At 48.3% G+C, this 22,196-nt stretch overlaps 7 protein-coding genes across 7 annotated transcripts; 2 read left to right on the forward strand and 5 right to left on the reverse strand.

Annotated features, from left to right (window-relative positions):
• Positions 1-965: 965 nt before the first annotated feature.
• BP5553_03641 (Uncharacterized protein) lies at positions 966-2,802 on the reverse strand (the record flags this gene model as incomplete). Its single annotated transcript, XM_032012264.1, has 3 exons — positions 966-1,584; positions 1,635-2,675; positions 2,732-2,802. The coding sequence occupies 3 exons, from the start codon at positions 2,800-2,802 to the stop codon at positions 966-968; spliced, it is 1,731 nt and encodes a 576-aa protein (XP_031871957.1).
• Positions 2,803-4,518: 1,716 nt separating this feature from the next.
• On the reverse strand, positions 4,519-5,722 carry BP5553_03642 (uncharacterized protein; the record flags this gene model as incomplete). Its single annotated transcript, XM_032012265.1, has 2 exons — positions 4,519-5,598; positions 5,645-5,722. 2 exons carry the CDS (start codon positions 5,720-5,722, stop codon positions 4,519-4,521), a joined length of 1,158 nt encoding a protein of 385 aa, XP_031871958.1.
• A 1,407-nt stretch (positions 5,723-7,129) lies between these two features.
• On the reverse strand, positions 7,130-8,872 carry BP5553_03643 (uncharacterized protein; the record flags this gene model as incomplete). Its single annotated transcript, XM_032012266.1, has 3 exons — positions 7,130-8,048; positions 8,118-8,450; positions 8,493-8,872. The coding sequence occupies 3 exons, from the start codon at positions 8,870-8,872 to the stop codon at positions 7,130-7,132; spliced, it is 1,632 nt and encodes a 543-aa protein (XP_031871959.1).
• Positions 8,873-10,456: 1,584 nt separating this feature from the next.
• On the forward strand, positions 10,457-15,330 carry BP5553_03644 (uncharacterized protein; the record flags this gene model as incomplete). Its single annotated transcript, XM_032012267.1, has 9 exons — positions 10,457-11,515; positions 12,012-12,069; positions 12,143-12,676; positions 12,745-12,823; positions 12,878-13,004; positions 13,108-13,504; positions 13,709-13,835; positions 13,890-14,551; positions 14,609-15,330. 9 exons carry the CDS (start codon positions 10,457-10,459, stop codon positions 15,328-15,330), a joined length of 3,765 nt encoding a protein of 1,254 aa, XP_031871960.1.
• Positions 15,331-15,596: 266 nt separating this feature from the next.
• BP5553_03645 (uncharacterized protein) lies at positions 15,597-17,774 on the reverse strand (the record flags this gene model as incomplete). The annotated part of the gene is made up of 1 exon (XM_032012268.1): positions 15,597-17,774. The coding sequence occupies one exon, from the start codon at positions 17,772-17,774 to the stop codon at positions 15,597-15,599; it is 2,178 nt and encodes a 725-aa protein (XP_031871961.1).
• Positions 17,775-18,178: 404 nt separating this feature from the next.
• Positions 18,179-20,737, forward strand: BP5553_03646 (RING protein; the record flags this gene model as incomplete). The annotated part of the gene is made up of 5 exons (XM_032012269.1): positions 18,179-18,292; positions 18,573-18,716; positions 18,771-18,831; positions 18,878-20,511; positions 20,564-20,737. 5 exons carry the CDS (start codon positions 18,179-18,181, stop codon positions 20,735-20,737), a joined length of 2,127 nt encoding a protein of 708 aa, XP_031871962.1.
• Positions 20,738-21,089: 352 nt separating this feature from the next.
• Positions 21,090-22,025, reverse strand: BP5553_03647 (uncharacterized protein; the record flags this gene model as incomplete). Its single annotated transcript, XM_032012270.1, has 1 exon — positions 21,090-22,025. One exon carries the CDS (start codon positions 22,023-22,025, stop codon positions 21,090-21,092), a length of 936 nt encoding a protein of 311 aa, XP_031871963.1.
• Between the last annotated feature and the right edge of the window lie 171 nt (positions 22,026-22,196).

Below are 22,196 nucleotides of genomic sequence, written 5' to 3' on the forward strand. Positions count from 1 at the left end.
GATGCAATGCACTTGATGTTTTCGAGATGTTATATTTTGGGTAGCGCGGTGCTATGCATTGGTTGATTTTTCTGGGCCAGGCATTGAAGCCAAAATTGTACTTGTCATCTTGTGCCTCTTGTTCATGGATGTGATGTTGTATTTTCGATGCTGAGCTAGGTGCCTACCAGTTAAGGATGGGAATTTTGGTGTTATACAGGTGTACAGGACAGGCCCCTATGGGCTACAAATTGCAATTGACTTGCTCAAGATGATGGACTGGACAAGATGGGAGGTATTTGTTTCATGCTACATCTAGCAGTTTTACATACCTCCTATCTCTCAATCCTACAACCCCTCAACCCTAGTCTTCAAGTCAGAATTAGGGCCCAAATACGCCTTCTAAGGTCCATAGCCCAACAACCAAACAATTCACCATAAATGCAGATCCCCTCGTGGTTTCCTCTTTCTGCACTGTACAAACGCCTTCCTCACCATCACTTTACTAACTCAAATCCGAAGCTGTACAGGGCAGTGATCCCCATGTTTGGTGGGCCTTGCTATTGGAATAATGTAGATGTGTTGGCTTATTTTGAGACATGGATTTAGGCAAGTATCATGGGCAGGGGAAAGTTCAGGGAACCAAGGCAGATATTGAGACATAGGTCCTACGGTAATAACTGCCCAAGGGGGCCTCGAGTTCCCAATGTTAATCCGCACTGTGGTAGCCATACGCTTGTGTTGGCGGCTGACATGTGCCAGTTGACCACATCGCATATAGTCTAGGATAGTGACCGCTGCATACGAACCATTTAATATCTCAATTCTTTGACATATTGAGACCTTTAGAAACAATCTCGAATAGAGACTTGGAAAATAATATGATATGTTCAAGAGGAAGTCTCTCCACTTTCTATATTCATATGCTACCATATTATACCCCTATGTCCTGAGGTTATTGTTTTCAATATGTACATTTATACAACTCATGACTGCCCGAGAACCCACAATTCTCCCTCACCTGGAGCGTCGCTAGTCATGTACAGTCTTCCTACTTTATCAAACATTAAACCGGCTGGTCTAAAGCACGCAGTGGTGCACACCGTGAGATCAGGGTTCCACATGATATCTTGGTAGCCAGTATTGCTGTTCAGAGGTGCGACTGGTTTATATGCCCCATCGCTGCCTTTGGTGAAAGGCACAGCAACCAGCTTGTATCCGGTTGGAGTCGGGCGATTCCAGGAGCCGTGGAAAGAGACGAACAAATTGCTGTATGTAGAGTCGAATTTGTGATCAATTGGGGCTGAATGTGCCTGGTAACCCATAGCCGGTAAAGTGACCTTTTCTCTGCAGGTGGCGTCGTTGAATGTGGCATTGGGGGACACAACAAATTGGTCTCCGACTGAGAATTTCGTGTCTGTGAAAAGACTTGGTTCCCAAACGGTAAAGCATGTTGGATACCCGTACCAGTTATTGTTTGGCTTGGTAACATCGCCGATGAAATTGAGCTTCTCGGCGGGGTTGTCTGAGTGCACATCAATCTGTGTATTTTGGCCCAATGGTGTACGTTGAAATTCATCGCCGCTGTTTTCCGAGCCCCATAGCCTAAGTGATGATTAGTTGGAGCCTCCTAGAGTATAATACGGGCGACTAACATGTTATTCCCATCGAAGGTCAAAGCAATCTCATTTCGCAGCCCATATCCCATCAAATATCCGCCAGTGATATAATCATACCCTCCACTTGGGATAGCATTGAGGTCAAAGGCCCTGATCAACGCGCGCCCCGTATTCGGATTTCCAGAGTCGTAATCCCAGTTTGCATTTGATCCTAGAGAAATCACCAACAAATTTGGCTGGTGTGGCGCAAGAACGAGTGTGCGCGTAGGGTGGCCACCATTGTACATGCCCTTTACTATGATCGTGGAGGAACCCTGAACCGATTGACTGGCCGCATCGTAGGTCCATTGGTACACTTGCGTCATCGAGCTAGCATATAGTGTCTTGCCATCTGGGCTAAGTTGGATACCGTGGTTGAGATTGGTTTGGGATATCAACATCTTAGTAGCCCCAGTGCAGCCATCTGCGGAGATGGTATGTACGGAAATGCCTTTGCCGGACTCGACAATTAGCAGGCTGCCTAATGTGTCCGAAATGACGGCACGAGGGGTCCTCAGGCCACCGAGAACCTTCGTAGCTTTCCATCCAGTCGCTAGCTTGTAAGGATATTTTGGTGCACTGGCACTACAAGAAGCTGGTATCGCGCCATTGGTTGCTGAGGGAGCCGGGCTTGTCTCCAGAGTCGTCTTGGTAGAAGTTGTCTCCGTGGCAGTTGCTGGTACTGTAGTGACGGGACTGCTCGTAGTAGTTGGAGCATCTTCGAGACGGTTAGCCGCCACCCAGTCGGCAAATTTCGAACTGCGTGCTGCGTTCAAGTTATGGGTCCATTTCCCATATTGGTTATGAATATTGAAAGCTGACTGGTTGTTTGCTGGCTCCTGCACCGAACTCCCACCTTGAGCCCAAGCAAAATATGCTGTCCCCGTTCCATTGAGCACAGTTAGCGACCCATCGTTACCGATATAAGAAGTACATCCTGAACATTTCGCAGTCAGAGTCCAGTGTGTGCTATTTGTGGCTGTGCCCTTCAATAGAGTATATTCTGCTTCCTCGTAAGGTTGTGGGAGACTCAGTCCACTGGTGATGGTTAGGGCCAAAATACTAAAACGGACAGCGAACGATAAATGACATACTACGCAAAGCGCGAGGAGACTACTGAGGTCGCTCCATTTGCCCACCCAATTGTCAATGGATTGTAGGTCATGGTGCCACCCCAGGAGAATCCCACCCAAGGGTTGGATACGGGCGAAACAATCTGAACAATGGCATCATAAGGCGCATCAACCTTCTCTGGGAGAGCAATGCGAATCGTGATGCCAGTGCCGGCATGTGTATAGGACGAGTAGCATATTGATGTCACCGAATCGCAGTAGGGTGTTGAGGAAACTTGTGCAATAGCTATTGACGTTTAGACCCTGAATGCCATGATGGAAAACGGAAAAGGAAAAAGAGAAAACATGCCAGTGCCAACCAGTGCCGCAACGCTCCCGATCAACTCGATGGTACGCATGATGGGCTAACTTTGCAAGTGCAATCGCCGAGATCCGTATGCTACAGCTTAAACGCAGAACGAGGTGGCTCAAAGCCTTTTATGGAAATCAAAACCGCCGCACTCCGGAACCAAGCGGCCCAAGCCTTTCCAACTGGACTTTTTAATTTACAATATCTGCCGAAACTCAATGGTAGAGATAGGAATCTGGGAAACCATCTCGTTCTATGGCGACTAGCCAATTGCAACGGTTCAATTGGAAAGATCGACCGGGAGATTCGATCGTGACCTCGTACACAGGCAGAACCTGTCGACAACGAGATCCGGAGACTCTTTGTTCCAAATTAAAATGCACCCTCCTCGTATTTTGGCTGCATGGCCCTGGCCTGAATCATTACAACGGCCCAATAGGAAAATAATATCCCAGGCTCTGTTTGGAGTATAAGAGTCCTGTGGGCCGAGCAAATAAGGTTAGCTTTTGATTTGGTACGTGTGGGGAGGGCATTAGTATGCTGGTGATGTGGGGAAAGAGTGATATCATCCAGGGGAGGCAGGGTAATTGTCCTCCTTGTCTTACACTCCGTAAGCTGGATGGAAGGAATTGGAGTCGATAATATTAGGCGGTTAAGTCGTCGATGACGATCTACTAGTTGTTTGGTCGGGTGTTGTGGCTAATTAGCAATAGGACCCCATGCTTTGTATGAAAGCGAGCCAAGGACGGATCATCTCCCACCGTCGCATTCATATATCATATTTGTTATATCCAAGCACGTAAGTAGCTTGGCATCTTGGGGATTAGGTCTTTGGAAATACTGCGTGCTGGGACGAGCAGTAATCGTAAAATGTAGTTTGTGGTGCGCGGCTGGACAATCGGTGCAGTCACTCCAGCTATCCATCCGTCCAAGGTGAGCGACTCCACTACGATGTTTTTGACATTTACAAGGTGCAGAAATGCCAGATGATATTGCCTCTAAAGAAGATAGTAGGAGGCAGATGCTAATTGATCTCAGGCAGTCGTTATGTGACACTAAACGTAGTTTCAAGCGTGCAGAGATAGATCGGTTTGATTTTAGTTTAATAAGGCGTAGCTCGTTGCCTAGTCAACGACTCCAAAGTATAATAAATAGTGCCTTCGCATTTTATTCACTTAATAATAACTAGCAAATATTTTGATCTGTACCCAATTCTTTTAATGTGAACAGAGTTATATTATTACCTGAAGCTTGAGAGTTGGTGTATAAGTGAGTCTAAGTGGGCAGCAAAGACTTTGGAAAGCCTGCGTTAAGGGGCAAACTAAGCGACATACCCCTATTCTCCATCAGCCTTGTCCTAAGTCTCCTGGTGCGAGCCAGCTTGACCATGAATAAGCAGACCGTGGCTCGGCACCCTACTGCAATTATTATCTACATATTAAGTCCTTGCATCCATTTTCTACTGCTCCATGAACTTCTTTGTCAGAACCCTCATATCCTCCAGGATCTCTTCAGCTAGGGAGCACCCATCGAAGGTAGCAGAAACCCCAAACTCTAAACTTTTTGCAAAATTCTTAGGAATACTCTTCATCCTGTCGAACAAGCTCTCGAAGCGTACGGCATCCGGCCCTTTCCCTGAGTCCCTGCTTGCAGAGTACATGATTCTCATATCCCAGGCCTTGATAAATTGCCACGGACCCCTATTGCACATTGCAACACAGCGATCCACTGTAGCGCCGTAAATATGCTGAAGCAGTCTGCCATATTTATCCTGGTTGAAAATTTTGCATTCGACCAGTGCAAGGTCGGCTCGGATGTCGCACCAATGGGCTGCGCAATTCCCTCTCCCAATGACTGCCTGATTGGGTGCTTTGTCGTCTTGGAGGGTGCCTATTTCGCGGAGTTGTTGGAGAAAATGCTCTATGTGACGTTTACGGATCGCCGAACCGATATTCACCAATGGCTGTGCAGCCTTTGCTTCCTTCTGTAGTTGTGCGGTCATGCTGAGTTTGGTGGCGACGTCCTGCTTCAAGCTCGCATTTTCCTTCTCGAGCTTCTCAATCTTGCTGGCTGTATGTTTGGTCTCCGCTTTGACATGGTATTCCACGCCTTTGAGTTCCGGGGTCTTGACCGGGCCATGTTGGCCATATTTGCGTGAACGGGCCACAGTGGTCTTGACTATTCGCAGCTTATGCTGAAGATTTTGGATTATGTCAACTTTGGACTCAATTTTCTTCTCCAGCGCCTTGATTATGGTGTCTCTATGCTCAAGCGTTTCCATGAGTTCCAGACGCTCCTCTTCACGCCTAGCAAGTTTCTCTTCCAATTCCTGAAGATGGCCCATCAAGTTTTCATAAACTCCTTGGTCCACACATTGTCGGTGCTCTTGTTCAAGTTCGGAGATCAACTTAAACACCTCAAGAATTGTTGGGGATGTGACGATGTCAAAGCCTGGGTTTAGGATACCATTGCCACCGTTCCTTGTCGTGAGGAGAGGATAAGTTTGATCGATCGGAATCCAGGCGTCAACTAAGCTTTCCTGAAAAGAATTAGCCTTGTCCGGAGGGCCGGCCGTGAGTACTCACATTTGATGTCTCTAACTGGCAAACATCTAGTGAGCTATCCTCACTTTCCGACGTGGAGCTATTTTCAACACGTTCCATTTTGCTAGGATTGGAGTCTATCTCCGCCTCAAAAAGGCTGTTAATAACTGTGCTATCTGCTATATAAACTCTTGTAGCCCCTTTAGCAATGACTTAAGGTGCTGGGTGGCCGTGCAAATAAAAGTTGAGAGTGTAGAGAGGTGGTGCGGAGAGAAGACAATGTAAACCAGATGGGCTGAGAACAAAATATCCGCGCAGTAGGCGGTGGGTGAATAATGTGAGCCATGGTAGGCTGTCGACCAAATGGCTCAGCACCAGACTGCAAATGAGTATGGCTATAACTCCAAGGACACTGAGAGAGGATCATGATATCTGTGATTACAACCCAGGAAGGAGAGGGACAAGGTAGGGGCATAATTAAAGGTTGAGCAAGAACATTTCAACTTTAAACTAGTACAACATATACGTTAAGCAGATTACGTTATCTTCAATAAAAAATTAGAAGCATTTAGGGTGTTTTCGGTCCCAAAGTATAATATTGTCAGCTCAGTGTACTATTTCCATTATATTATACTTAGGGCGAGCACATATAACCCCGTAAGATAGTAAAACATGATCATATTAGAGAACTAAAACAATATACTGTCGTTGGCTCGGAACGAGTTTTGCGTGTTTATTAAGGCACCACCTGGAGTTGAGAGCCAGGTTGTGTTGGCCGAGCGGTACAGTTACTTTACTACTGCTTAAAAGTTACGAAGCGAGGAAGTGTTATTTTAAAAAATGGCAAAAAGGTAAACAAGGTAAAAAACACTAGAAAATTTAAAAGGATAGAAATAGCAAAAGAGTTCATTGCCCACAGCCAATTAATCTCTGCCGCTTCGTAGTTGTCGCTAGACCTAGTTATATTTCTCTTCGATATGAGTGTCGTGTGATACTTGTGGGAGCATCTTAAAGAGCTAGGTTGTCGTTAAATGGGTTTTACTTATTTGAATATATAATAACTGGCATTAGTGGCGAGGTTATGCCGGCTGACCGCCTAGTAATAGCATATGAGATAGGTAAAGAGGATAGGGGGCGGGTTATTTATAGTTTAGCTGTTACGGGCGTTCGACCACAAGTCGTAATAGAAACCCGTTCTCGTTCTATTACCTTGACGATGATAGAGGATCTTAAAGTTGAGTTGGGTCCTTCACAGATGATCACAGCACGGAATGAGCGGCTATCCAGCAAAGCTTAGCATAATTTCTGCCCTAATGAATTCGTACCATTCGGGTAACGCAAGAAGCAAGATAGCTAGGTAGCAAAAGATCATAAAGTCTGTATCATGTAACCGTCCGTTACTCGCGGCTTCATCAATCCTGGAAGCAAATTGAAGCAAAGTTGGAGCAATTCATGGTCACAGTGTCCCCCTGTTTCCATGCCGTGGGCCGTAGCCCTCGAATAAGCAATCTCCTCGTCATCTAGATCCTATCTTCGACTTCCGCGACGTCCTTTTCTACCTGAACGTCGTCCAACTGGCGTCTGCCTACATTTCTCAGTCTTTTGTGCCGAATCTATTATATCCGGTGTTAAACTTTTAGCCTCTGATGTACCAGCCAGTTTCTTACCAACACATCCATTCTGACTATCCACTCTCACTGCTCCGGAGTTTTCTCCTGTCATTCTCCACCGACGGTCATCAAAATGCTGCCCTTCATATTCTCCCACATCTGTTGCTGTTGTGTGCGATTTCTCAAGTCCTCCACTAGATGTCCTTTTTGACTTAATATATCTGTCCGCTCTTCGAAAGATGTGTTTCATCTGACGGAGCTTCTCCGAAATTGTAAAGTCGGTGTCGATTGTAGCCCGTAAAATATCTAAAGGGCTGGTTTCATCCATCAAAGCATCGAAAATAAGGCAGCAGTCGTCGTATAGCTCATCAAATCGACCCCAGTCCACAAGAGAGCTATCTGTATCGACTCCTCCTGTAGAGCGCCAAATGAGCATAGTTGCGCCCATATTCGCTATTTCGACCTGTTGTGGCGAAAGCGAATTATAATATGAAGGGTCCATGGCATACATCTTGGTAAACGTTTCTAAGTTCCGTTCAAACTCCGATTCATGTTGCTCCGGGACGTTATTTTCTGGTGCAACTTTTAAATACCCCAGCGAAACCATCACGCCGTCTGTGAGTGCATCTCCATGATGCGCAGCGATGTTTCCTGCTGCGATAATCGAGCGGTCCCCTACACCCAAGCCCAGCGCCTCTTTAGCTTGCTCCCAGAAACGTAGACGAATCGCAACTGCACTTTTCACGAGCGGGCTTTGTAATTCGATCTGATTCTTAAGGTCCGCGATCTCTTGCTTCAGACTGGAATTTTCTTCAATGATCTGAAAATTTTCCCGCCTGTGCTTAGAAATGCCGTCCTTTAGCTTGGAGTTATCCTCGTGCACCTTTTAATTTTGTTGCCTCAACATCGCTCTTTCCTCCTTTAGCTCCTTCTTGTCCTGTTTTAGCTTATCATACTTCTGCTTAAGGACAGCATCCTCTTCTTTGATCCGGGCATGGTCCCTCCGGAGTTTGGACAACTCTTTGTTTAGCTTGGAATTATCCCGCCTCAGCTCACTATCCTCATGCTGTAAGGCAAGCTGTGCAGTCTGTGCTGGACCACGTACCACATTGTTCATGGCAGCTTGCGACGGCGCCCCGCCGCCTGGACCACCCCAGTGATGGCCATAGTACACACTCTTCAACGTCATTGGATAGGGTTTCTGGGAAGAGTTTAACGTGCTGCGAGCTGGGCGTTGCCTATGACACGTACAGTATATCCCCCTGTTTTGTGACATATACCATTGACATTCACAGGGCATATTAGCCAATGACATTGGAGGGAGTTCATAAGACGAGACAAATCCTCCGCTGGTTGCCGTATAAGCTAAGCCCGTAGGAGAACTTGCGGTGGCAGCCTCTTCCTTGACCAGGGCATTGTCACTTTCAAACCTGGGGATATCTCCCGCCAGCTGGGAATTTCCCTGGTTAAATTTCGAGTCCCCTTGAGTCACTTTCAAAATGTTTTTAGGTAACTTCCGACCACTCTCCGATTCCCGATCTTCCTTTTCGTGTCTGGCGATCCTGTCTTTGGTTTTGGAGATCATTTCGTTGATCGTCATGTGCACTGTTTCTCTAGGCTTCAATGCTTCCGTATTGGGTCCAGTAATTCCATCTCCCATTTTGACGGGAAACGTCCCATAATGGGTGCTTCCCCCGATGACCGGTTGATAACTCGGGTTGAAGAATTGAGAATGGGGTATAGATCTGAATTAGTTAGGCTTGCTCGCAGCTATTCTGGAAGAGGGTGGACCAACCAGAGACTACAACTTTGGGCCAGGCTATACGCTTTTACCCCTGCCAGGGTGTTGTTCTGCTCTTTCAAATCTAGTTGAAGGAACACTTCTTCGATCTGCACTTGGTTGGATTGCTTGGTTGTGGTATATGAGTTCCAGGGTTCTTTTACTGGTAGATCGGGCTTCATGTCGATCAGCTTCGAAATGCACCTCAAAAGGGTGATGCCTGCGAGAAGAGCTACCTCGCCGGGAAGCTAGCTTTTCTGTCATGGACAACCGTCGGGGTTTCGTTTTACAATACACAGATTTTGTATTGATCAGCTTCAAGACGCAATTGGGAGTTTTATGTCTGGGGGAAGATCGATGGAACGGGAGGTTGCCCACCGTTTTCTGTCACCGACTGACAACCTCCCCATCGTCTTTGGCATTAACCACCAGCACACCCATAGCGGTGGCGAGGTTAAGTCAAGGTTTACTTGTACACTTGAGCGTGACAGGACGTCGTTTAAGTCTCTCCACCGAGCACTGCTTCTAGGGAGCGAATTGAAATCCCGAGGATCTTGTTAAACTACTTCTTGGGCAAAGTGAGAGATCAGCAAACACATCAGAGCCATGCAGCAGTTCATCTGGTAAAGGAAGCTGACACCGACTACTAGTCGCCTTGGAATATGCTTATCAGAGGAAGTCGGCTTCTCTAAAGCTCAATGTCAAGAGATGTAAGAAAAGACCAGCAATATCCTCAACGCTGATAAGGAACTGTTTATTGGCAATGTCCATAAATTCAACGTTGGATACACTAAGCATCTATATATAGCAGGTATTAAGATGAGTTGAATATGAAAGTTGATATGGAAAACCTCAAGCGAGTGACAAACGCATTGATTTATACCGTCGCTTGACTCGCGGTGAGTCGTGCCAGAGTTCCCTAGTTTGGCATAAACACTTATATGACCAACTAGGTCAACGGCACCAAATAACAAATACACTCGAAAGGTAAATGGTTACTAAACAAACTTGTAAAACCGGCGCAACTTCTCTGGAAAGTTAATTGTGCTCGGAGGAGTAAATAAACAAAGCCAAGTGCTGCTGAAGGGACCATCGGCTATGATGGGCGATGCTTCACCGTGTATTATCGAACAATACTGATGTGTATCTTTCTGCACTTACTAGTGATGAGATAAGAAGGTTAGATGGCTTGCGTAATAATGAAAGTGTTATTATAGAGGCTGTAGATAACGCGGTGTAGAAAATAGGGGATTGTGACGTATCTTGCGATATAGCTACCAAGGTACCTAGGTAGATAGCTATATCTTTACGTGCTTGGCAGAATAAACTGATTGAGGTTTTGTTGTGAGAAGCTGAGCCTTGCCGAAGTCATAGTAGCGAGTCACATTGGGCAACCTGTTGTGCAACATCAACGGAGCCTTATCAACGACCCTCAATCAACGACCCCTACAACCTCAATCAGGAATGGCTTCCTGCAGTGCGCGATGCGCGCTGCTAGAAAGACGCTTTCTTGAAGAGAGACAACTACGACAATTCGCGGAACATCATGTGGAAAGTTTGCGTGTGGAGCTGTCAAAGCTGAAAACAGATCATGTACAGGTGTATCAGCAGGAACCTGAGGAGACGATTCCTGTTGGAGCGACAGACGGAATTATTGTACGGGATGATGACGAGAAGAAGATAAAACGGCAGAAACTCGTGATTAGTCTGGAGAGTATACCGAGCAAATTCGTATTGGAAAGCAAGGACAGCGTCGCGGGAAACGAGGCATTTCAGCCGGGAGAGGATGGACAGTTCACCCGCACATACATTCTCATGGGCATTAATGACTTTAAGCAAGACCCGGAAAATGATATGATGCTAGATGATTTCAACGTTTATGGGGTCAAGATGGAACTGCCAACAGACGATTTACGCGTTCAATATGGGAAGCTCAAGACTACACTTGCAGAGCTAAAGGAAGAACTGGCTGAGGCAAAGAGAAGAGCTACTGCTGGCCAAGTCGCTCAGGAAAAAGCCACCCAGCTACAACGAGAAAGGGACCAACTGCAGCCACTTCTTCGCATTGGAGTTAGAGTCCGGCTGCGATTTCTGGAGCAAGCAAGGGAGACGCTTTTCACCGTGCCTAAACAGCTTTTGCACCAAGACCTAATTATGGACGGCAATACCGCAGCGCATAATGGATCTGGAGAAGTTGATTCTTTGCTCTTCACACTCTCTCTGATAGGACCGGAACTGAAGTCGGGATTATCAGCGGTCTTCACGTCGCTCTATTACTCGGACCCTACGACATATGGAACATGGTCTAAACATATGCTCGAGGCAATCGACCACGAAGTGACTATCAAAAGTCTAAGAACAGTCAACGATGGCATGGATAGGCCTCTCAATGAGCGATTATGGGCATTGGAACATATCGAGTATATCAGACAGAAGTTCCAGAAGAAGGGCCGCCGCGAGTTTGAATCGGATAGTGACGTAGCGAGGAGGCTGACGTTGGTGAAGGAATTGGTTGAGAAGATTGTGAGTGTTGATATGAGAAATTCGAGAGCCTCGAACAGTGGAAGATCCAATACACCAAATCGGCGGTCTAGAGCAAATCAGAAAAGGGGTTACAATGGACCAGACGGGGGAAAATGAGGTTGTCGTCCTCCCACGTGTAAATAGTACCTAGGTACCTACGTGCTTAAATTCCCGAATATTATCCATACATATCAGGCCACCAATCGAAGCGAGGGCGCCGGATTGCCTCCCTTCAGGTAAAACGCTACTACGTCAGATCGACCGATACTGTGCTGCTGCTGTTATGACCGATCCACCAGACCTCTCCGTCACAGTTCGAGACTACGTATTCCATCCTCGTCTGTCCATGTCAACCACAACATACCTAGATAGTTTGTGATCTATTCTTCCACGCATCTCGATTTCGTCTTTTGCCGTCGCCACCCACCTCATCATGAGCCAACACCGTCCGTTGCAAGGCGGCTGTTCCTGCGGTCGGAATCGATACACTATTCAGATTCCCCAAGATGCTTCGAAATCTGCCCAAGTCTTCTTCGACAATACCGCCGTGAACAGTAAGTTCAGCTCTCTATCTGTTTATGCCATCTGACTAGGGCGCGCAAACTAACCCTGAATCACATCATATAGGACGATCACAAGCATCACCACTCTCCGCCTGGCTCCGAGTGCCTCTTTCATGGTATCAGTCGACGACCTACGCTCTCTGCCCCGACGAAACCCATTCCTCTATTCGCCGAGCCTACACATCTCCCCTTGAGCAACACTCCAGGCGACAGTTCTGTGGGTTCTGCGGTACACCACTTTCCTACTGGTCCGAATCACCGCCCAGCGAAGCCGACTACATCTCCTTGACTGTGGGGTCGTTGACAGATTCAGACCTACAAGACCTGGAGGATTTGGGACTTTTGCCACCAGAAGCTCTGTCGGATATCGAAAACGATGGCGAGAAGGGCGAGAAGGACGAGAAGGCGTTGCCGGAATCCGAGAGCAACACGTTGGCTCGGCATATTGAGGGATTGCCATGGTTCGAATCACTGGTAGAAGGCAGCAAATTGGGCAAAATGAAGAAATCTAGGGGCCAAGGGCAAAGCGGAGATGGTCGATACTCGGTTGAGTGGGAGGTTGTGGAGTGGACTGATGATGGCGATGTTGAGACGACAAGTCCTGGAAAGCGGAAGCTGGATTATTGAAGCTCTTTCAGCATAGTGTTTCACATGCTCATGCAACAGTACTTCGTAAGTTCGTAGCTGCATGGAAGATCGTCGGCATTATTGTAGGATGGATATATATGGGGTGGAAAGTGGGATGGTAGGCTGCATGGGAAGGTGTTTGGAGATCGTCATTTTGTTGGTCCTGTATTAGGAACATGTATACTACCATTAGGCGTAATGACAAGGAACTTTGCCTTAGTAAGGAGTCTATTGCTCGAGGGGAGAATAACATGCGACAATGGATGTTCTACCTAAGGCCAACTGGTACCGCCAATGAAGTGAGAATGCGAGCGCCAAGTGGGAGCCGTACGAAGTATTAGCCAAGTCGTGAGGCTTTTCTAGAGCCTTACAAGCTACAAACCCAACCTCGAGCCAAACTAGTGCTGTATCTACTACGTACCTACTTACCCAGCTGGCCCTAAGTCACAGATTGAGGCGGGAACCCTGATTATCTTATATTCACAACTAATAATTACCACATCTCAACTCACCTGCCGCCAACCAGCAACCAAGGACACTGTTGATATCAAGCCCACTCCCGGGTTGTCCTCCACAGCAGTCCCCACAGGCGCGGCGTGTGCATTTTCGTCGCCCCGAGGATCAGCCGTGGGCACTTCTCCCGGCGGTGTTCAGGGCCGCATTTCCATCGTTCGCCGTCCTCCTGCCACTGTTGCTCGCCCAGTGTTGAGTCGTGAACCCCGCTATCAGCGCCTATGGGCAGCTTCGAGCAGTACGAGGTTGGCGGGCCCATCAGCCCGGAACAATAACAACTTCATTTGTATGAGGCTGAGCTATTCTCCCGGTTGCAGCGGTCCGACATAGCTGCGCGTTGCTCCATCGTGGTTCTGGGAGCTGTTGCTCGGGGTCCAATAAAAACAATAATGTTCAACTACTTATAGACCATACCTAGCACACCCCATACCCCGCCTTCTCTCCAGATTCTTTTCATTTTCATTCCACTCTTGCCTCTGAAGATTTCCAGCTCCAATTGACCTTTGGCTATTCTTGGCCCTTACTCCAGAAACCAGAACCAGAAATCAGAAACCACCAGCAATCATGGCCCAACCGGTTCTCCGGAAAGACTTCCTCTGGGGCTTTGCAACCGCATCGTGAGTTTTTCGTCTGCTTCCGCTCTTAACAAAGCTGATAAGTGGCGTGATCAGCTACCAAATTGAGGGTGCTCCAGAAGAAGATGGTCGTGGACCCTCCATCTGGGACAAATTCTGCAAAATCCCAGGCAAGATCGCAGGCGGAAGCTCAGGAGATGTAGCCTGCGACTCCTACCACCGAACCGGTGAAGATATTGCTCTTCTCAAGGAGACTGGCGCAAGAGGCTACCGCTTCTCAATCTCCTGGTCACGTATCATCCCCGTCGGCGGACGCAATGATCCTATCAACCAGAAGGGTATTGAGTTCTACCAAAAGTTCGTGGATGATTTGCTGGCTGCGGGGATCATACCAATGGTTACATTATTCCATTGGGATCTTCCCGCGGGTTTAGATGAGAGATATGGTGGACTACTTAATAAGGCAGAATTTGTTGCTGACTTCGCACATTACGCCCGTGTCCTGTTCAAGGCTCTCCCCAAAGTCAAGCACTGGATCACGTTCAATGAGCCATGGTGCAGTTCCATCTTGGGATATAATACCGGCCTCTTCGCGCCAGGTCACACCAGTGATAGGTCGAAGAGCGCAGTTGGTGACAGCAGCCGCGAGTGCTGGACTGTCGGGCATAACTTCTTGATTGCCCACGGTGCTGCGGTGAAGATTTACAGAGAGGAATTCAAGGCCAAGGATGGAGGACAAATCGGCATCACCCTCAATGGTAAGGCCCCTCCAATCACCGTCTCTCTCTTTATGAAGCTAACGCTGAGGTGTTCAGGTGATGCCGTCTACCCCTGGGATCCTCAAGACCCTCTGGACGTCGAGGCGGCCGAGCGCAAACTCGAATTCAGCATCGCCTGGTTTGCGGACCCTATCTACCACGGCCGATACCCCGCCTCGATGGTTGCCCAACTAGGTGACCGCCTCCCAACCTTCACCCCCGAAGAAATAGCCCTCGTTCAAGGCTCCAACGACTTCTATGGCATGAACCACTACACCGCCAACTACATCAAACACAAGACCACTCCTGCCGAAGCTGACGACTTCCTTGGTAACTTGGAAACTCTCTTCATCTCCAAAAGCGGCGAGTGCATCGGGCCCGAAACACAATCCTTCTGGCTCCGCCCCAACCCGCAAGGCTTCAAGGAGCTCCTCCTTTGGATCAGCAAGCGTTATAACAACCCACCCATCTACTGCACCGAGAACGGCACATCCCTCAAGGGCGAGAATGACCTCCCGCTTGAGAAGATTGTCGATGACGAGTTCCGCGCTGAGTACTTCAGAGGCTATATTAAGGCACTTGCCCAGGCAGTGGAGGAGGGCGCCGATATCCGGGGTTATATGGCTTGGAGTTTGATGGATAACTTTGAGTGGGCCGAGGGCTATGAGACCCGGTTCGGTGTTACCTTTGTGGATTATGAGGGCGGACAGAAGAGGCACTTGAAGAAGAGTGCTAAGGTCGTGGGCCCGCTCTTCGAGAGCTTAATTAAGAAGGAATGAAGGAATGAATGGATGGATACCGTACGTATAAATGGAATTACCAAAACTGTTTCAACACACATAGTCATGGCGGCGCTTAGGTTTTGATGAATTAATGTGCTCGCAAGAGTGATAATAACGATATGTCTTGAATCTATTTAGTTGGGTATCATTGCTAGCTTAATCATCGTGGCCATAAATTATAAGGGCTCTGTGTCAATATATACAGCGGACCGCCCAGCCTAAAACACGCCTAGTTTCCAGCCCCTATCCACGTAGGATTCAACTTAGTTCTCAATACTACCCAGCACCTCAATTTCCTCTCCGCCGGCGTTGCTGCTATGGGGATTCTTCTTCTTCGTCACTTTCTTCTTAGATTTGGGTGCTGCACTAGCCTCCCGATTCTTCCCCATTGCCGGCTCTGCATTTTCCTTCGCTGAGTCGGTCCCTTGAGCAGGTACCTCATCATCGCCGTACCCGGATAAAGCTCTCTTCACAGCATCTGATTTGGCATGTATATCTGCCTTCTTCCTTCTTGTCGTTTCTGCTATGTCAGCTGCATGTCTGGCCTCCTCAGCATTCTGCTCCTGCTCGATCTTTGCGCGCTCCGCCTCGATGACCGCAACGTCCAGAAGCTTGAACCCAGCCAATTCTTCGTATTCATCTAGATTGATAGATATCTTCTCCCCTGTCAATGCTCGGGTGATTTTTGCAGGGTTATTGCGTTCTTCTTTGTTGAACTTCAACTTGATCTGCCTCCTATTGCGGCTTGGAAATAGCTTGGCAATCATCTCGAAATCAGTACCGAATTGTGCTAGGCCGTTGTAGAACATCTCGTTTGCCACGGCATCCCAGATTACAGCTCGTTCCCGTTTCATAAATGTGCCTGAAGTTGTAACTGTGGTGAAATCATCCTCTTCGACTTCCTCCACGACTTCACCTCGCTCTGCTCGCCCACGTTCTTGGCGATCAACTTGCAGTGTATTTTCATCCACGACGATCTGGCCGTCAACGACGCGCATTTGGACGGTAGCACTAGGGGCCGCTGCAAGACCGGAAGCGTCCTCATCAGGTCGTGAGCTCGACTCCTTGCCGTGTTGTTCGCCTTCCACCAAAGATATGAGTTCAGGGTTTTCTTTGGCCAGTTTCGCTTTGACCTTTTTCTGCACCAATCTCTCCTTAATCTCATGGTGCTTGCTGAATTTCTTCCCGATTCGGAGGTCCTTGCAAAGATCCACCATCTTCATTGTTGTATGGTCCACGACTTCATCTTCAGCACCCTCAGGTGTCTGAGCGCGTACTCTTCTTTTCTTCTCGCTATCCTTTTTCTTACGAGATCTCTTCTGGCCAGCGACACGGCGGGGTCGGTTTAACTGCATATCCACGGTGGCTCTGACATCGTCGCCTTCGTGTGCAGCCTGAACCTTCTTGCGCCGTACAATCTTCTTCTTTTTCTTCCCTTTCTCTGTGCCAGACGCGGGCTCTTCAACTAGAGCAGCTGCTGTCCCATCAGGGTTCAATCCTGCCATTGGAACTATTTGCGAGAGCTGAGCCACATGCCCTGGCTGCGCAAGTGCACCAGTATCTCCCGCAGGACCGAGACCTGAGAGGTCGTTGCTAGTAGCACTCACTATAGGTAAATCGATGGCCGAAAGTGTCTGCGTGTTTGGGGGTGTGGGGTATCTGAATCGAGGAGGTTCATGATCGCTTTGAGGAGAGCTGGATCGCGAATGTTGGATTTCATCTGCTGCGGCTACTACTTGAGAATCGCTCTCGGGGGTAGTGAGATTTGCCCCCGGTTGTGCTACAGGCTCTGGATAATCGGTCGTCTCTTTTGGCGCTTGAGATATTGATGCTTCTAGGTCGGTGCTCGAAGGAAGAGTATGATAGCCTGGTGGAGTATCGCCACTACCGTCAGCAACATCGTGTGCAACAGAGAATTCATTTGGTTCAAGTCGATCAACAGTAGGGGGAGTAGCTCGTCTGCTAACTGCAGGTTCCGATGGTTCTTCTCTTGGCCCATTTTCCAAATGCGACAGAGGGGCTATTTCGGATAATGGATCTTGTGTAGTGGGGCCTCCGGGCGCCATTTCAACAGGGACTCTCTTGGCTGGCAATTCCTGTACATCATGTTCTCTTTCCTTCCTCTTCAGACTGCGTATGCTTGACTCAACTCTCACTTCTGGTGCGGATGGAGACTTCTCGGCTTGAAGGGATGGTTCATTCGATTCAGGACGCAAGGTTTCTTTGACAACTCGCGTTTCTTCTTCGGAAGACGGCGGAGCAGTAACTTGCTCGGGGACAGAGAGTATATCATGATTTGTGCTCGATTCTGCTGCTGGGGTTTGTGAGTGCGGCTCGACGCTTGGGCGTGCAGATGACTCCGCGGAGGAGGGGTTTGCTGGAGGTCTTCGAGGCCCTCCTTTGAATTTTGGCGCAAAGGCTTTGCTTCTATTCTTTAACATGATGACTTATTGCGCTGCACGCAAGCGCGCGGGTCCGAGGTTGCTGGCAATGTGTGTAGTTGTCGTTGTATTTATCGCAGTTGTTGCAAAGAACTTACTTCGTAGATGTGGTGGGGATCCTGGTCCCTCAGAATCGGGCTTGCACGTGCATGCCTCTTACCAGATTAGGCGCTAGCGTAAATGTGGGTGAAGCGAAACGAGGAAATCCAAACCTTCATCTTCGAGCCGTCTCCCCTTCAACTTGCAACTTGCCACTCCCACTTCACCGCCCTTCAATACTCACGAGCGCTGCAAAATCAGAAGCGCGTCGTTGGTAGTCTGGGCATATTCATGTGCCGGGCGATCTTCTCAACCTGATGCCCTCCCCAGTCTCAGTTCACTCGACTCAACCGTCCTTCATCAAGATGGAGGACAGGAAGAGGTCAGCAGGAGATGACCTCGCGCCACCAACCAAGAGACAAGCTGTGAACGGCAAGGCCTCTGCGGATTCAGATATGCCATGGGCTAGCGACCTCGAGGTATGTACCCGCCGTCAGGCCTGGAACCTCAGCTCCTATCCATCAGCACGCGATCTCTCCTTTCACTATTGCCCTGTGTATTGCAACTCCCCACGGGACTCTTCCCCTTCTATGTACTGTTGGTATGATCTATGGGGCTAGTGCTAATGCGCAGCTTGCTGCCGACAGCCTGCTCACCGTAGCCCATGCCTCCAAACATCCCGCTAGTTCAAGTACACATGACCAGTGCATTATATCTTCAAAGCCTCAGGGGTCCGTTACTGACAGAGTTACGTCGTAGAAATACCAAAAAGATGCGATCTACCGTCAGATGCTGGAATACAAAAGAGAGAAAGCGACCTTGGAATCACAATTGAGAGATGTTCAGAAGAGATCGGTTGACCATGATGACCATCTGAGGGTAATTGATGCATGGTGGATGCAGGTAATTATTTGTTTACACCGCATATCCACATGGTAGGCTAACATAGCCGCATAGTTATTGGACGAAGTAAAGCTCCTGGTAGACGACCAGATTCCATCAGCAGATGACATCGATGGTTAGTCAACTTCTTCGGTGAGAGTTCTATGACTAACGCGGTATAGCATCGTTCCCAACCAAATTACAGTTTAAGGGTAGCGAAGATTTTCAAAGCCATCTAACATCAAGAGCTAAGGAAATAAAGTCGAAGCTTCAAGCCATATTCACGAATCTTGCCTCGGCCCGCAGCAAGCCATCATCCGACGTGCAAGATCTCCAAGCGAAACTGACCAGGCTATTATCCGCTCAGAAAGAATATGTGGTCAAAGTCGATAGATTACGTATGGAGAAAGAGGAGCTGAGTGAACGTCTTGAGGGTGCTTCTCTTCGTTATATCAAGGCCGAAAAGCGACTGGATCGAGCCAAGAGCTCAGCGGTTGCCAAACTAGAACAGCAGGCCATTGCCGGAACGGGAAATAGTTCGGGTAGTGGAATTGGTGGAGTTGAGAATGGAGGGGACACCGCAATGGCCAATGGAATTTCTGAGGAGACCAAAGCTTCTCAGACAGCATATGAGGAGGCTGCTGCTGTTGTCGCTAAGCAGAAGGAGCAGCTGGATGCGATTTCCGCGGAGAATAAGGCCTTGACCGAACAACTTACCGCTGCTACTGCCAGGCTTTCCAATTTGACCGAAGACGACTATGCACGGACGGAACTTTTCAAGCAGTTTCGAATCCAGCACGAAGATGTCATTCGAAGAATCAATCACCTTGAGGCCACCAACATCCAATTACGCGAAGAGGCCGAGAAGTACCAAGCCGAACGGACCGCGTATCGTGCGCAGGTTGAGAATGAGTCGGAGATCATCACTGGGGAACTCGAAAGTCAATTGGCGCGTGTTGAGGCCGACCTTACCAGAATTAGATCTGTTCGCGATGAATTACTTGCGGACTTAAGCATACGAAAGGCTAGTCAGGAGCATGACCGAACTTCCGGTGATCATTTAAAGGAGCTCATTGCTGCGAAAGATGATCGTATCACGGCTTTAGAACTCGAGGTGGAACGGTTTAGAAAACGAGCCGAGGAAGAGTCCATCGAGTCAACTCCCCGTCCCGAAATCGATTCTCTAGATCTGGAACATCTGCGACAAAAATATGAAGCTTTGGCCCGCGAGTTCGAATCGATTAACAAGGAAATGCCAGCATTGCAAGGTGCATATAAACGCGTGCAGGCCTTGTCGACTAAGAAAGTCATGGACTTTACCGCTCTAGAGGAGCGAGTTCAAATACTTCAAGCTGAGAAGGGAAAGGCAGATCAAAAATATTTTGCGGCCCGTAAAGACATGGATACTCGCATTGTCGAGGTCCGAGCCTTGAAGACCCAAAATGCCAAAAGCTCAGAAATCATCGCCCAGTTGAAGGATGTCGAGACTTCGAATCGAAGCCTACTCAGCAATCTCGAGAAGCAATTGAGTGACATGAGACAGTCCAATACATCTATCATGATGGAAAACAAGAAGATGGAATCGACAAGTCGAGAAGCCACAAGCAAGGCCGACAATTTGAAGAATCAAGTTGCCGAACTTACAAACTTGTTGAAGTCAAAAGACTCTAGCAATTTGAGCACAAAGCAACGCAATCATGCCGTCGAAGTTGAATTAGAGCAACTACGCGCGAAGTATGAACACACACTGAAAGAACGGGATACGTGGAAGACCAAGAGCCTGAGCAACCAGTCCGGCGAGGAGGAGATGCTCCGCGTAAGACCTCCACACTACTGCTTCATTTATTATCTTTACTAACTGCTTTTAGACTTTGGCTCTCTGTACAATATGCCGAAAAGACTTCAAGAACACAGCTTTGAAGACTTGTGGCCACCTATTTTGCAACAACTGCGTCGACGATCGTATCGCCAATCGTATGAGGAAGTGTCCCAATTGCGCGAAATCTTTCGATAAGATGGATATTATGGCAGTTCACATGTGAACGGATCCCTCAATCTGGTGTCGCCATTTCAATGGTTTGGATTATGAAGGGCTGGTTCTAGGCGTTCGATGAGACCGTAGTGGTCGTGTATGAGTGCGTAACATGGAGTGGATTGCGGATGGAGTTACGAAGTGAGATCCTTCCCTCTGTATTGTACATTACCTTTTCTTTTTCACGTGGGATGCCCTGAGAGGTCCAGGATTGCGTCCAGATGAGACTGCCAGCCTACGTCGGGTACGGTGACTGTAGGAAATTACAATATACCACATTCAAACATTCACGAAGGATCGAAACTCACGCCATTGGTATATGAGAAAAGCCCATACCCCATATTTTCCATGTTCTTATATCGCTATCTTCGTGATGTCGATCCAAACCCTGTACTCTCGTGTCTTGCGGATGAGCTCGAACTAGATCCGCTTGGGCGATGTGGGGAACTCCTCCAGTTGCTTCCACCACTGCCGCCGCCAAACCATGAATTATCTCTTTGGACAGGTTGTTGCTGTGCCTGTCCTCTATTGCCAGCTATGTATCCAGCCGCAGCCCCTCCCAACGCACCGCTCCAGAAACCAGGTCTCCAGGCCTCATCAGCCCCAGCACGCGAGGACGACTTTCTGGAGTAAGGAGTATATGGCGGCGGAGGGTCAAAGGGACCACCCCCTCCCGGCCCACCACCTCCCCATCCTCCACCCCAAAACCCTCCAGGCCGTCTCCGAGCCCTCGGTACGGCGGGAACATCTCCATATACACAGCGATACAACCATATCAACACTATGAAGGAAAGCATCAAGACCCATACTAGCATAAAGAGATTAGATCCCCAGCTCCTTCCACCCTTATCACCAAAATCAAAACTGGTCTTCCTCCCATACTTCTCCTCTCCTTTCTCTGTCAAAAGCAATCGATACTCCACGCCACAACTCCCCTTCAACACAAAATCGTCATCGCGATTCGCATACCCCTCACAAATCACATCAGTGCTTCCCAATTTGAATTCTTCGGGAATATTCGCAGTGCATGACCATTGTATGTCTTCGGCGGAGTAGTCGGCGCCTTGGTTCGTACAACGCATCACGTCGACGGTAAAGTATTTGCATCCTGGGCCTTTGCAGCTAAGTTGTTGAATGGCAGACACGCGGCGATGAGCGGTTTTGGCATCTGCGCGAAGTGTGAGAGATTTGACATTTGAGAGGAGGATGGCATTTTTGGGTGGTTTCTTTGAGGCGCACTGGGAGGGAGCTGCGAGGAGCGCAAGGAGCGCGGGGTATATTAAGTGGTAAAGCTGCATTGTCGATTTGATGGTTGATGGTACTTGGTATTCGGTTTAAAGTGATGTTGCTTTGCCCTTAGAAGGCATAGGTCGATTCAAGTCATCTTGGTCGGAAGGCTTTCGAGATAAAGGACAGATTACTCGTATCCTTTGTAGAAGTTGTGGTGACGTTGGTTCAGCTCCACAGCC

This window comes from Venustampulla echinocandica (assembly GCF_003357145.1).
Source record: "Venustampulla echinocandica strain BP 5553 chromosome Unknown scaffold_1, whole genome shotgun sequence".
Classification (NCBI taxonomy): Eukaryota; Fungi; Ascomycota; class Leotiomycetes; order Helotiales; family Pleuroascaceae; genus Venustampulla; species Venustampulla echinocandica.